The 16074-nt window shown below is 40.8% G+C and overlaps 1 protein-coding gene across 1 annotated transcript in view; it reads left to right on the top strand.

Moving 5' to 3' along the window:
- The first annotated feature begins 467 nt into the window (after nucleotides 1–467).
- Nucleotides 468–16074, top strand: part of Poteml1 (POTE ankyrin domain family member M like 1) — a 56427-nt gene continuing 40820 nt past the window's right edge. The window contains exon 1 of the mRNA XM_039095042.2: nucleotides 468–804. Coding sequence (XP_038950970.1) covers nucleotides 468–804 — 337 coding nt within the window. The remainder of the gene's footprint in view (nucleotides 805–16074) is intronic.

Here is a 16074-nt window from a genome sequence, read left to right as displayed (position 1 = left end):
GTTAATGACTCAGCAGTTTGCTACCCATTCCTGTTACTGGAGGTGAAATTGTGTGACACAAGATGTCTAGGTGGAGCCTTGTGTCTTCTGTTAGTTTTTGGCTCTGTATGTATTCCCTTGGCGCATGCATGCATATATATATATATATATATACACACATATATATATATATATATACACACATATACATATATATATATAAATATATATATGTATATATATATTTTTTTCATTTGTTTTTTTAACTTGGTGACAAATATTAAACTGTTATACTTGGCACTGTTTGCTTTTGTTCGCTGAGAGAAATGTAGAATAAACCCACAGTGTTTTTGGAATAGGTGGATGATTGCCTCTTAAGGTGACTGGCATTGACAGTAGTGGGAAAATAAATAACTATAAAATAACATACATGTATTAATAAATCATGCAAGGGAGAAAAGTACTGAGACAGAGGTCACAGAGACCTCATGGTGATGAAAAGAGAAGTAGCCTCGATCCTGGACATGCTTGCGACGTTTACCTCCCTGGCGGTTTTGAGACTGTCCATTCTAACCAGTGCTGGAGGACTCCTCCCCCGATCCATGTACTTCCGCTTCCTGGAGCTGTTGTGGGCCTTCACCAAGATGGCAGTTGTGAGACTTGCTCCGTCTAGTCTGTCCAGTGTGGGTGGACCCCACATCAGCGGACTTCCAGAACACGCCCGATCCTTAAAGGCTTTGTGGTCTCACGGGGCTGTCTGTCAGAACCAGTCAACTGCAGGATGGAGCTGCGGTCATCTCCACAAGGACTTCATCTGCTCAAGAGGTAAAGGGGCAGCGCGCAAGTCTGGAGTTTAGGAAGGAAGGATTTGGCCTGTGATACACAAGGAGCAAAGGCAGCCCTCACATACGTCCCCTGTTTTCCTGCCTCATTACAAACAGCTCTGGAGCATCACATAAATCAGTCAGCAACCTTTCTACAAGGGCTCCCAGAAGACATCTGAAGCAGATGACACCGTCTCTGGGAAGGTAACTTACTACTTCTGAGATAGAATCTCACTTTGTGGGCAGCCTGGTCTACAGAGAAACCCTGGCTCAAAACACCAAACCAAACCAAAACCCCAAAACATTAACAGAGCCCAGGCAATCTCACAAGTCTCTGTATCACGATTTGCCAAACAGCAAGACAAGGCGTTCTGCTAGTCTCCCTAGCTGCTTGTCTCTCTTCAGGATCCCTAAGCATCCTTTTCATGATGGGTACCAGGTGACCCATGATTTGAAGACAGAGCCCAAGCCTGGGGACTCATGAGTTTATACCTGCTGAATGCTCTTTGTCATATGAGACCTCCACCCTGTGGGACAGCAGCTGCTAGGCCTTTATGAAACTACCTAATTTTATTTTTATGTTTATATTTAAATTGTTTTAAAACACACACACACACACACACACACACACACACACACACACACACACACACACACACAATCGTTTTGCCTCTGTGTATTTTCTGTGTACCACGTGTGATAGAACCTGGTGCTGGTTCCCCTGGGACTGCAGCTATAGACAGTTGTGAGCTGCCCTGTGTGTCCTAGCAATCAGAACTGAGTGTTCTTCAAACCAAAACTAGAGCTGGTCACTGCCAAGCCCCCATGTAGATTTTCTTTTTGTTTTCCCTGTTATTGTTATTTTTGCTGTCTTTCCTTTTTTATTAGATAGTTTATGTATTTACATTTCAAATGTTATCCCCTTTTCTGCCTCTCCCATTCATCCTCTATAACCACCATGATTCCTGAGAATTTCTTAATATATAGAGCATTAATCTTAATAGACAGCACTGGAAAATTTATCATAAGACAAATTGTCAACTTTAGGACAAAAATATCAATAATGAATATTAGATTAACATTACCTGTTTGCTAATGGATAAAAGACATATTGAACAGGAACTGTGACCATGCCCCCTCACAGAAGGTGAGTGAGGACCTTCTGTTCTCTTGATTTTGCACTGATATACATGTGACGGTCAGAGACTGCCATTGACTTCCTCTCACTTTCCAGTGCCCCACACATGTGGAGCTAAGTGTGTAGTGGTCAGAGGGCAGAGCCAACTGACAGTTCTGTTCTGCCACATTGTGGCTTCTGAGGACTGAACTCAGGCCATCAGGCCTCCCTGTGGGTTCCACCCCTGGTCCCTCTGTTCTGGAGACAAACCTCACCCAGCCAAGTCCCTCGTGTGATTGATTTACTATCTTGGAGCACATTGATATTCACACTTGCAGGCAAGTAGCTTTGGGGCTCCCCTTATCCCCACATCTACAGTTGGGTTTTCAGGGAAAATGTTTTACCAAGTGAGGTTTACCAACTGCAAAAGTGCTTCATTATTTTTCTGGGGGGGGGCTATTTTTTCCTTTTCTTTTATTTTCTCCATCTTTATTAAACTGGGTGTATCTTTTTTTTCAATTTTTTTTATTAACTTGAGTATTTCTTATTTACATTTTGAGTGTTATTCCCTTTCCTGGTTTCCGGGCAAAGATCCCCCTACTCCCTCCCCCTCCCCTTCTTTATGGGTGTTCCCCTCCCCATCCTCACCCCATTGCCGCCCTCCCCCCAACAATCTAGTTCACTGGGGGTTCAGTCTTAGCAGGACCCAGGGCTTCCCCTTCCACTGGTGCTCTTACTAGGATATTCATTGCTACCTATGAGGTCAGAGTCCAGGGTCAGTCCATGTATAGTCTTTAGGTAGTGGCTTAGTCCCTGGAAGCTCTGGTTGCTTGGCATTGTTGTTCATAAGGGGTCTCAAGCCCCTTCAAGCTCTTAAACTGGGTGTATCTTATTTACATTTCAATTGTTATTCCCTTTCCCGGTTTCCAGGCCAACATCCCCCTAACCCCTTTTGCTCCCCTTCTATATGGGTGTTCCCCTCCCCATTCTCCCCCATTACCTTGCCCCAAGAATCCCATATATTGGGGGTCCAGCCTTGGCAGGACCAATGGCTTCCCCTTCCACTGATGCCCTTACTAGGCTATTCATTGCTACCTATGAGGTTGGAGCCCAGGGTCAGTCCATGTATAGTCTTTGGGTAGTGGCTTAGTCCCTGGAAGCTCTCGTTGCTTGGCATTGTTGTTCATATGGGGTCTCAAGTCCCTTCAAGCTCTTTCAATCCTTTCTCTGATTCCTTTAACAGGGTCCCTTTCTCTGTTCACTGGTTTTCTAATGGCATCCACTTATGTATTTGCCATATTCTGGCGGTGTCTCTCAGGAGAGATCTACATCTGGTTCCTGTCAGCCTGCACTTCTTTGCTTCATCCATCTTATCTAGTTTGGTGGCTGTATATGTATGGGCCACATGTGGGGCAGGCTCTGAATGGGTGTTCCTTCTGCCTCTGGTCTAAACTTTGCCTCCCTATTCTGGGGGGGATTTTTATTTGATATTTTTTTCCATTTCAAATCTTATCCCCTTTCCTAGTTTCCCATCCATGAACCGCCTATCACATTGCCCCTTCCCCTCTTCTATGAGGGTTTTCCCCCACCCATCCACTCACCCCTTCCCACCTCCCTGTCTCAGCATTCCATTACACTGGGAGGTGGAGCCTTGGCAAGACCAAGGGCTTCTCCTCTCACTGGTTCCCAAAAAGGCCATCCTCTGCTACATATGACCTGAAGACAGGAGTGTGTCAATGTGTACTTTGTAGATGGAGGGACATCTGGGTTCTTTCCAGCTCCAGGCAATTACACAAAGGGTGCTATGATCATAATTTGAGCATGTGTCTTTGTTATATGTTGGAGCCCCTTTTAGGTATATGCCCAGGATGGGGTATAGCTGGGTCCTCAGGTAGTACTATGCCCAATTTTCTGAGGAACATGCTAAGTAATTTCTAGAGTTGTACCAGCTTGCTCTCCCACCTACAAGGAGGAGTGTTCCTCTTTCTCCACATCCTCACCAACATCTGTTGTCACCTGAGATTTTGTTCTTAGTCATTCTACTGGTGTGAGGTGGAATCTCTTCATTTTCTTGATTTGCATTTCCCAGATGATTAAGGATGTTCAATAGTTCCTTAGGAGCTTCTGGGCCATTTGATATTCCTCAGTTTAGAATTCTTTGTTTAGGTTTGCACCTCCTCATTTTGTAATAGAGCTATTTGATTCTCTGGAGTCTAAACATAGATTTCTTTTTTATATTGCATATTAGCCTTCTATCAGATGTAGGAGTCGTAAAGATCTTTTTCTAATTTGTTTGTTTCCATTTTGTCCTAATGACAGTGTCCTTTTCCTTGCATAATCTTTGCAAATTTTTGAGGTCTCATTTTTTGATTCTTGATCTTAGAGCCTAAGCTATTGGTGTTCTATTCAGGAAAATTTCCCCAGTGCCCATGTGGTCCAGGCTCTTCCCCAATTTTCCTTTTATTATTTTGAGTGTATCTGCTTCTATGTGGAGATCCTCAATTCACTTGGATTTTAGCTGTGTATAGGGTGATAAGAAAGGATTGATTTGCATTCTACATGCTGACTGCCAGTTGATTCAGCACTATTTGCTGAAATGCTGTCTTTTTTCCACTGGATGGTTTCAGCATCTTTGTCAAACATCAAGTGACCAAAGTTGTGTGGGTTCATTTCTCTGTCTCCAGTTCTACTCCCTAGATCTACCTGCCTGTCTGTACCAAACCATACAGTGTTTATCACTATTGCTATGTAATACAGCCTGACGCCTGGGATGGTGAGTCTCCCAGAAGTTCTTTCATTGTTGAGGACAGTTCTCACTACCCTGGATTTTTTGTTATTCGAAATGAATTTGCACATTCCTCTTTCTACCTAAATGAGGAATAGAGTTGGAACTTTCATGGGAATTACATTGGATCTTAGATTGCTTTTGGTCAGATGACCATTTTTACAATTTTAATCCTGCCAATATGTGAGCATGGGAAATCTTTCCATCTTATGAGATCTTCTTCAAATTCTTTCTTCAGAAATTTAAAGTTCTTGTCAAAGAGATCATTCACTTTCTGGTTCGAGGCACACCTAGGTATTTTAATATCATTTGTTACTGTTGTGAAGGGTGTCATTTCCCTAATTCCTTTCTGAGCCTGTTTATCCTTTGAATAGAGGAAGGCTGTGGACTTTAGTGGTATTTCTTCAAGTTTTTCTCCATTTAGTTTGATGTTGGCTACTGGTTTGGTGTATATTGTTTTTACTATGTTTAGGTATGGGCCTTGAATTCCTGATCAATCTAAGAATTTTAAAATGAAGGCTAGCCCTCATTTTTTACTTTTCATATATTATAGTTTTTTTCTTTTTTTAATCTTTATTAACTTGAGTATTTCTTGTTTACATTTTGATTGTTATTCCCCTTCCCGGTTTCTGGGCAAACATCCCCCTAACCCCTCCCCATCCCCTTCTTTATGGGTGTTCCCCTCCCCATCCTCCCCCCATTGCCGCCCTCCCCCCAACAATCTAGTTCACTGGGGGTTCAGTCTTAGCAGGACCCAGGGCTTCCCCTTCCACTGGTGATCTTACTAGGATATTCATTGCTACCTATGAGGTTGGAACCCAGGGTCAGTCCATGTATAGTCTTTGTGTACTGGCTTAGTCCCTGGAAGCTCTGGTTGGTTGGCATTGTTGTTCATATGGGGTCTCAAGCCCCTTCAAGCTCTTCCAGTCCTTTCTCTGATTCCTTCAACGGGGGTCCTGTTCTCAGTTCAGTGGTTTGCTGGCATTCGCCTATGTATTTGCTGTATTCTGGGTGTGTCTCTCAGGAGAGATCTACATCCGGTTCCTGTCAGCCTGCACTTCTTTGCTTCATCCATCTTATATAATTGGGTGGCTGTATATGTATGGGCCACATGTGGGGCAGGCTCTGAATGGGTGTTCCTTCTGCCTTTGTTTTATACTTTGCCTCCCTGCCAAGGGTATTCTTGTTCCCCTTTTAAAGAAGGAGTGAAGCATTTGCATTTTGGTCATCCCTCTTGAGTTTCATGTGTCTGTACATCTAGGGCAATTCAAGCATTTGGGTTAATATCCACTTATCAATGAGTGCATACCATGTGTATTTTTCTGTGATTGGGTTACTCACTCAGGATGATATTTTCCAGTTCCATCCATTTGCCTACGAATTTCATAAAGTCATTGTTTTTGGTAGCAGAGCAATATTCCATTGTGTAGATGTACCACATTTTCTGTATCCATTCCTCTGTTGAAGGGCATCTGGGTTCTTTCCAGCTTCTGGCTATTATAAAGAAGGCTGCGATGAACATAGTAGAGCATGCGTCTTTGTTATATGTTGGGACATCGTTTGGGTATATGCCCAAGTGAGGTATAGCTGGGTCCTCAGGTAGTTCAATGTCCAATTTTCTGAGGAACCTCCAGACTGATTTCCAGAATGGTTGTACCAGTCTGCAATCCCACCAACAATGGAGGAGTGTTCCTCTTTCTCCGCATCCTCGCCAGCATTTGCTGTCACCTGAGTTTTTAATCTTAGCCATTCTCACTGGTGTGAGGTGAAATCTTAGGGATGTTTTGATTTTCATTTCCCTTATGACTAAAGATGTTGAACATTTCCTTAGGTGTTTCTCAGCAATTCGGCATTCCTCAGCTGTGAATTCTTTGTTTACCTCTGAACTCCATTTTTTAATAGGGTTATTTGTCTCCCTGCGGTCTAACTTCTCCAGTTCTTTGTATATTTTGGATATAAGCCCTCTGTCTGTTGTAGGATTGGTAAAGATCTTTTCCCACTCTGTTGGTTGCCATTTTGTCCTAACCACAGTGTCCTTTGCCTTACATAAGCTTTGCAGTTTTATGAGATCCCATTTGTCGATTCTTGACCTTTTTTTAAAAAAGATTTTATTTATTTATTATAGATGAGCACACTGTAGCTGTCTTCAGACGTGCCAGAAGATGGCATCAGATCCCATTACAGACGGTTGTGAGCCACCATGTGGTTGCTGGGATTTGAACTCAGGACCTCTCTGGAAGAGCAGTCAGTGCTCTTAACCGCTGAGCCATCTCTCCAGCCCCCATAAAGTTAAGCAGTTTTTTTTTCTGGAGCTGGGGACCGAACCCAGGGCCTTGCGCTTGCTAGGCAAGCGCTCTACCACTGAGCTAAATCCCCAACCCAATTCTTGATCTTAAAGCATAAGCCATTTGTGTTTTTTTCAGGAAATTTTCTCCAGTTCGAGATGCTTCCCCACTTTTTCTTCTATTAGTTCGAGTGTATCTGGTTTGATGTGGAGGTCCTTGATCAGTTGGACTTAAGCTTTGTGCATGGTGATAAGAACGGATCGATCTGCATTCTTCTACATGCTGACCTCCAGTTGAACCAGCACCATTTGCTGAAAATGCTATCTTTTTTCCATTGGATGGTTTTGGCTCCTTTGTCAAAAATCAAGTGACCATAGGTGTGTGGGTTCATTTCTGGGTCTTCAATTCTATTCCATTGGTCTATCTGTCTGTCTCTGTACCAATACCATGCAGTTTTTATCACTATTGCTCTGTAATACTGCTTGAGTTCAGGGATAGTGATTCCCCCTGAAGTCCTTTTATTGTTGGGGATAGTTTTAGCTATCCTGGGTTTTTTGTTATTCCAGATGAATTTGCAAATTGTTCTGTCTAACTCTTTGAAGAATTGGATTGGTATTTTGATGGGGATTGCATTGAATCTGTAGATCGCTTTTGGTAAAATGGCCATTTTTACTATATTAATCCTGCCAATCCATGAGCATGGGAGATCTTTCCATCTTCTGAGGTCTTCTTCAATTTCTTTCTTCAGAGTCTTGAAGTTCTTATTGTACAAATCTTTTCCTTGCTTGGTTAAAGTCACACCGAGGTACTTTATATTATTTGGGTCTATTATGAAGGGTGTCGTTTCCCTAATTTCTTTCTCGGCTTGTTTCTCTTTTGTGTAGAGGTAGGCTACTGATTTATTTGAGTTAATTTTATACCCAGCCACTTTGCTGAAGTTGTTTATCAGCTTTAGTAGTTCTCTGGTGGAACTTTTGGGATCACTTAAATAAACTATCATATCATCTGCAAATAGTGATATTTTTGACTTCTTCTTTTCCGATCTGTATCCCCTTGACCTCCTTTTGTTGTCTGATTGCTCTGGCTAGAACTTCAAGAACTATATTGAATAAGTAGGGAGAGAGTGGGCAGCCTTGTCTAGTCCCTGATTTTAGTGGGATTGCTTCAACTTTCTCTCCATTTAGTTTAATATTACCTATGGTTTGCTGTATAAGGCTTTTACTATGTTTAGGTATGGGCCTTGAATTCCTATTCTTTCCAGGACTTTTATCATGAAGGTGTGTTGAATTTTGTCAAATGCTTTCTCAGCATCTAATGAAATGATCATGTGGTTTTGTTCTTTCAGTTTGTTTATATAGTGGGTTATGTTGATTGTTTTCTGTATATTAAACCATCCGTGCATCCCTGGGATGAAGCCTACTTGATCATGATGGATGATTGTTTTGATGTGCTCTTGGATTCGGTTTGCAAGAATTTTATTGAGTATTTTTGTGTCGATATTCATAAGGGAAATTGGTCTGAAGTTCTCCTTCTTTGTTGGGTTTTTGTGTGGTTTAGGTATAAGAGTAATTGTGGCTTCATAGAAGGAGTTTGGCAGCACTCCGTCTGTTTCAATTTTGTGGAATAGTTTGGATAGTATTGGCATGAGGTCTTCTATGAATGTCTGATAGAATTCTGCACTGAACCCATCTGGACCTGGGCTCTTTTTTGTTGGGAGACTTTTAATGACTGCTTCTATTTCCTTAGTAGTTATGAGGTTGTTTAAATGGTTTATCTGTTCCTGATTTTACTTTGGTATCTTTTATCTGTCTATGAAATTGTCCATTTCCTGCAGATTTTCAAGTTTTGTTGAATATAGGCTTTAGTAGTAGGATCTGATGATTTTTTAAATTTCCTTTGATTCTGTAGTTATGTATTCCTCTTCATTTCTGATTTTGTTAATTTGGACACACTCTCTATGTCCTCTGGTTATTATGGCTTAGGGTTTGTCTATCTTGTTGATTTTCTGAAAGAACCAGGTTTGGATTCTGTTGATTCTTTGTATAATCCTTTTTGTTTCTACTTGGTTGATTTCAGCTCTGAGTTTGATTATTTCCTGCCTTCTACTCTTCCTGGGTGTGTTTGCTTCTTTTTCTTCTAGAGCTTTTAGGTGTGCTGTCAAGCTGCTGTTATATGCTGTCTCCTGTTTCTTTCTGTAGGCACTCCGAGCTATGAGTTTTCCTCTTAGCACAGCTTTCATTGTGTGCCATAAGTTTGGGTATGTTGTATCTTCATTTTCATTAAATTCTAAGAAGTCTTTCATTTCTTTCTTTATTTCTTCCTTGACCAGGTTAACAGTGAGGGGAGCATTTTTCAACTTCCATGTATATGTGGACCTTCTTTCCTCATTGTTATTGAAGACCAGCTTTAGCCTTTGGTGGTCTGATAGGACACATGGGGTTATTTCTCTCTTTCTGTATCTGTTGAGACAGATGATCGATTATATGGTCGATTTTGGAGAAAGTACCATGAGGTTGTGAGAAGAAGATATATCCTTTTGTTTTAGGATAGAATGTTCTATAAATATCTGTTAAATCCATTTGGTTCATGTCTTCTCTTAGTCTGTCTATGTCTCTGTTTTGTTTCCGTTTCCATGATCTCTCATTGATGAGAGTGGAGTGTTGAAATCTCCTGCTATTATTGTGTGAGGTGCAGTGTGTGCTTTGAACTTTAGTAAGGTTTCTTTTACATATGTAGGTGCCCTTGTATTTGGAGAATAAAGATGTAGGATCTAGAGTTCATCTTGGTGTATTGTTCCTTTGATGAATATGAAGTGTCCTTCCTTATCTCTTTGGTGTCTTTTGGTTGAAAATCGATTTTATTCGATATTAGAATGACTACTCCAGCTTGCTTCTTCAGACCACATGCTTGGAAAGTTGTTTTCCAGCTTTTAACTCTGAGATAGTGTCTGTCTTTGTCTCTGAGGTGTGTTATTTTCGTATTTGGATGTGAGATTATGTTTTGTGTTTGTCATCTCTTTATTTTGTTGCAAGATGATTCGTTTCTTGCTTTTTCTAGCGTGTAGCTTGCCTCCTTATGTTGGCCTTTACCATTTATTATCCTTTGTAGTGGTGGATTTGTAGAAAGATATTGTGAATTTGGTTTTGTCATGGAATATCTTGGTTTCTCTATTTATGTTGATTGAGAGTTTTTTTTTTTTTATTAACTTGAGTATTTCTTATATACATTTCGAGTGTTATTCCCTTTCCCGGTTTCCGGGCAAACATCCCCCTCCCCCCTCCCCTTCCTTATGGGTGTTCCCCTCCCAACCCTCCCCCCATTGCCGCCCTCCCCCCATAGACTAGTTCACTGGGGGTTCAGTCTTAGCAGGACCCAGGGCTTCCCCTTCCACTGGTGCTCTTACTAGGATATTCATTGCTACCTATGGGGTCAGAGTCCAGGGTCAGTCCATGTATAGTCTTTAGGTAGTGGCTTAGTCCCTGGAAGCTCTGGTTGCTTGGCATTGTTGTACTTTTGGGGTCTCGAGCCCCTTCAAGCTCTTCCAGTTCTTTCTCTGATTCCTTCAATAGGGGACCTATTCTCAGTTCAGTGGTTTGCTGCTGGCATTCGCCTCTGTATTTGCTGTATTCTGGCTGTGTCTCTCAGGAGCGATCTACATCCGGCTCCTGTCGGTCTGCACTTCTTTGCTTCATCCATCTTGTCTAATTGGGTGGCTGTATATGTATGGACCACATGTGGGGCAGGCTCTGAATGGGTGTTCCTTCAGTCTCTGTTTTAATCTTTGCCTCTCCCTTCCCTGCCAGGGGTATTCTTTTTCCTCATTTAAAGAAGGAGTGAAGCATTCACATTTTGATCATCCGTCTTGAGTTTCGTTTGTTCTAGGGATCTAGGGTAATTCAAGCATTTGGGCTAATAGCCACTTATCAATGAGTGCATACCATGTATGTCTTTCTGTGATTGGGTTAGCTCACTCAGGATGATATTTTCCAGTTCCAACCATTGCCTATGAATTTCACAAAGGTATTGTTTTTGATAGCTGAGTAATATTCCATCGTGTAGATGTACCACATTTTCTGTATCCAATCCTCTGTTGAAGGGCATCTGGGTTCTTTCCATTTTCTGGCTATTATAAATAAGGCTGCGATGAACATAGTGGAGCACGTGTCTCTTTTATATGTTGAGGCATCTTTTGGGTCTATGCCCAAGAGAGGTATAGCTGGATCCTCAGGCAGTTCAATGTCCAATTTTCTGAGGAACCTCCAGACTGATTTCCAGAATGGTTTTACCAGTCTGCAATCCCACCAACAATGGAGGAGTGTTCCTCTTTCTCCACATCCTCGCCAGCATTTGCTGTCACCTGAGTTTTTGATCTTAGCCATTCTGACTGGTGTGAGGTGGAATCTCAGGGTTGTTTTGATTTGCATTTCCCTTATGACTAAAGATGTTGAACATTTCTTTAGGTGTTTCTCAGCCATTCGGCATTTCTCAGCTGTGAATTCTTTGTTTAGCTCTGAACCCCATTTTTTAATAGGGTTATTTGTTTCCCTGCGGTCTAACTTCTTGAGTTCTTTGTATATTTTGGATATAAGGCCTCTATCTGTTGTAGGATTGGTAAAGATCTTTTCCCAATCTGTTGGTTGCCGTTTTGTCCTAACCACAGTGTCCTTTGCCTTACAGAAGCTTTGCAGTTTTATGAGATCCCATTTGTCCATTCTTGATCTTAGAGCATAAGCCATTGGTGTTTTGTTCAGGAAATTTTTTCCAGTGCCCATGTGTTCCAGATGCTTCCCTAGTTTTTCTTCTATTAGTTTGAGTGTGTCTGGTTTGATGTGGAGGTCCTTGATCCACTTGGACTTAAGCTTTGTACAGGGTGATAAGCATGGATCGATCTGCATTCTTCTACATGTTGCCCTCCAGTTGAACCAGCACCATTTGCTGAAAATGCTATCTTTTTTCCATTGGATGGTTTTGGCTCCTTTGTCAAAAATCAAGTGACCATAGGTGTGTGGGTTCATTTCTGGGTCTTCAATTCTATTCCATTGGTCTATCTGTCTGTCTCTGTACCAATACCATGCAGTTTTTATCACTATTGCTCTGTAATACTGCTTGAGTTCAGGGATAGTGATTCCCCCTGAAGTCCTTTTATTGTTGAGGATAGCTTTAGCTATCCTGGGTTTTTTGTTATTCCAGATGAATTTGCAAATTGTTCAGTCTAACTCTTTGAAGAATTGGATTGGTATTTTGATGGGGATTGCATTGAATCTGTAGATCGCTTTTGGTAAAATGGCCATTTTTACTATATTAATTCTGCCAATCCATGAGCACGGGAGATCTTTCCATCTTCTGAGGTCTTCTTCAATTTCTTTCCTCAGTGTCTTGAAGTTCTTATTGTACAGATCTTTTACTTGCTTGGTTAAAGTCACACTGAGGTACTTTATATTATTTGGGTCTATTATGATGGGTGTCGTTTCCCTAATTTCTTTCTCGGCTTGTTTCTCTTTTGTATAGAGGAAGGCAACTGATTTATTTGAGTTAATTTTATACCCAGCCACTTTGCTGAAGTTGTTTATCAGCTTTAGTAGTTCTCTGGTGGAACTTTTGGCATCACTTAAATATACTATCATGTCATCTGCAAATAGTGATATTTTGACCTCTTCTTTTCCGATCTGTATCCCTTTGATCTCATTTGTTGTCTGATTGCTCTGGCTAGAACTTCAAGAACTATATTGAATAAGTAGGGAGAGAGTGGGCAGCCTTGTCTAGTCCCTAATTTTAGTGGGATTGCTTCAAGTTTCTCTCCATTTAGTTTAATGTTAGCAACTGGTTTGCTGTATATGGCTTTTACTATGTTTAGGTATGGGCCTTGAATTCCTATTCTTTCCAGGACTTTTATCATGAAGGGGTGTTTTATTTTGTCAAATGCTTTCTCAGCATCTAATGAAATGATCATGTGGTTCTGTTCTTTCAGTTTGTTTATATAATGGATCACGTTGATGGTTTTCCGTATATTAAACCATCCCTGCATGCCTGGGATGAAGCCTACTTGATCATGGTGGATGATTGTTTTGATGTGCTCTTGAATTCGGTTTGCCAGAATTTTATTGAGTATTTTTGCGTCGATATTCATAAGGGAAATTGGTCTGAAGTTCTCTTTCTTTGTTGTGTCTTTGTGTGGTTTAGGTATAAGAGTAATTGTGGCTTCGTAGAAGGAATTCGGTAGTGCTCCATCTGTTTCAATTTTGTGGAATAGTTTGGATAATATTGGTATGAGGTCTTCTATGAAGGTTTGATAGAATTCTGCACTAAACCCGTCTGGACCTGGGCTCTTTTTGGTTGGGAGACCTTTAATGACTGCTTCTATTTCCTTAGGAGTTATGGGGTTGTTTAACTGGTTTATCTGTTCCTGATTTAACTTCGATACCTGGTATCTGCTAGGAAATTGTCCATTTCCTGAAGATTTTCAAATTTTGTTGAATATAGGTTTTTATAGTAAGATCTGATGATTTTTTGAATTTCCTCTGAATCTGTAGTTATGTCTCCCTTTTCATTTCTGATTTTGTTAATTTGGACGCACTCTCCGTGTCCTCTCGTTAGTCTGGCTAAGGGTTTATCTATCTTGTTGATTTTCTCAAAGAACCAACTTTTGGTTCTGTTGATTCTTTCTATGGTCCTTTTTGTTTCTACTTGGTTGATTTCAGCTCTGAGTTTGATTATTTCCTGCCTTCTACTCCTCCTGGGTGTATTTGCTTCTTTTTCTTCTAGAGCTTTTAGGTGTGCTGTCAAGCTGCTGACATATGCTCTTTCCTGTTTCTTTCTGCAGGCACTCAGCGCTATGAGTTTTCCTCTTAGCACAGCTTTCATTGTGTCCCATAAGTTTGGGTATGTTGTACCTTCATTTTCATTAAATTCTAAAAAAGTTTTTAATTTCTTTCTTTATTTCTTCCTTGACCAGGTTATCATTGAGTAGAGCATTGTTCAATTTCCACGTATATGTGGGCATTCTTCCCTTATTGTTATTGAAGACCAGTTTTAGGCCGTGGTGGTCCAATAGCACGCATGGGATTATTTCTATCTTTCTGTACCTGTTGAGGCCCGTTTTTTGACCAATTATATGGTCAATTTTGGAGAAAGTACCATGAGGAGCTGAGAAGAAGGTATATCCTTTTGCTTTAGGATAGAATGTTCTATAAATATCCGTTAAGTCCATTTGGCTCAGGACTTCTCTTAGTCTGTCGACATCACTGTTTAATTTCTGTTTCCATGATCTGTCCATTGATGAGAGTGGGGTGTTGAAATCTCCCACTATTATTGTGTGAGGTGCAATGTGTGTTTTGAGCTTTAGTAAGGTTTCTTTTACGGATGTAGGTGCCCTTGTATTTGGGGCATAGATATTTAGGATTGAGAGTTCATCTTGGTGGATTTTTCCTTTGATGAATATGAAGTGTCCTTCCTCATCTTTTTTGATGACTTTTAGTTGGAAATTGATTTTATTTGATATTAGAATGGCTACTCCAGCTTGCTTCTTCTGACCATTTGCTTGGAAAGTTGTTTTCCAGCCTTTCACTCTGAGGTAGTGTCTGTCTTTGTCTCTGAGGTGTGTTTCCTGTAGGCAGCAGAATGCAGGGTCCTCGTTGCATATCCAGTTTGTTAATCTATGTCTTTTTATTGGGGAGTTGAGGCCATTGATATTGAGAGATATTAAGGAATAGTGATTATTGTTTCCCTTTATATTCATATTTGGATGTGAGGTTATGTTTGTGTGCTTTCATTCTCTTTGTTTTGTTGCCAAGACGATTAGTTTCTTGCTTCTTCTAGGGTATAGCTTGCCTCCTTATGTTGGGCTTTACCATTTATTATCCTTTGTAGTGCTGGATTTGTAGAAAGATATTGTGTAAATTTGGTTTTGTCATGGAATATCTTGGTTTCTCCATCAATGTTAATTGAGAGTTTTGCTGGTACAGTAACCTGGGCTGGCATTTGTGTTCTCTTAGGGTCTGTATGACATCAGTCCAGGATCTTCTGGCCTTCATAGTTTCTGGCGAGAAGTCTGGTGTGATTCTGATAGGTCTCCCTTTATATGTTACTTGACCTTTTTCCGTTACTGCTTTTAATATTCTTTCTTTATTTTGTGCGTTTGGTGTTTTGACAATTATGTGACGGGACGTGTTTCTTTCCTGGTCCAATCTATTTGGAGTTCTGTAGGCTTCTTATATGTCTATGCGTATCTCTTTTTTTAGGTTAGGGAAGTTTTCTTTTATGATTTTGTTGAAGATATTTACTGGTCCTTTGAGCTGGGAGTCTTCACTCTCTTCTATACCTATTATCCTTAGGTTTGATCTTCTCATTGAGTCCTGGATTTTCTGTATGTTTTGGACAAGTAGCTTTTTCCACTTTACATTATCTTTGACAGTTGAGTCAATGATTTCTATGGAATTTTCTGCTCCTGAGATTCTCTCTTCCGTCTCTTGTATTCTGTTGGTGAAGCTTGTATCTACAGCTCCTTGTCTCTTCTTTTGGTTTTCTATATCCAGGGTTGTTTCCATGTGTTCTTTCTTGATTGCTTCTATTTCCATTTTTAATTCCTTCAACTGTTTGATTGTGTTTTTCTGGAATTCTTTCAGGGATTTTTGCGATTCCTCTCTGTAGGCTTCTACTTGTTTATTAATGTTTTCCTGTGTTTCCCTAAGTGTGTTCATGTCTTTCTTGAAGTCCTCCAGCATCATGATCAAATATGATTTTGAAACTAGATCTTGCTTTTCTGGTGTGTTTGGACATTCCATGTTTGTTTTGGTGGGAGAATTGGGCTCCGATGATGGCATGTAGTCTTGGTTTCTGTTGCTTGGGTTCCTGCGCTTGCCTCTCGCCATCAGATTATCTCTAGTGTTACTTTGTTCTGCTATTTCTGACAGTGGCTAGACTGTCCTATAAGCCTGTGTGTCAGGAGTGCTGTAGACCTGTTTTCCTCTCTTTCAGTCAGTTATGGGGACAGAGTGTTCTGCTTTCGGGCGTGTAGTTTTTCCTCTCTACAGGTCTTCAGCTGTTCCTGTGGGCCTGTGTCTTGAGTTCACCAGGCAGCTTTCTTGC

The sequence above is a fragment of the Rattus norvegicus genome, chromosome 16, assembly GCF_036323735.1.
Source record: "Rattus norvegicus strain BN/NHsdMcwi chromosome 16, GRCr8, whole genome shotgun sequence".
Taxonomy (NCBI): domain Eukaryota; kingdom Metazoa; phylum Chordata; class Mammalia; order Rodentia; family Muridae; genus Rattus; species Rattus norvegicus.
This window is presented reverse-complemented; position numbering and strand designations above follow the sequence as displayed.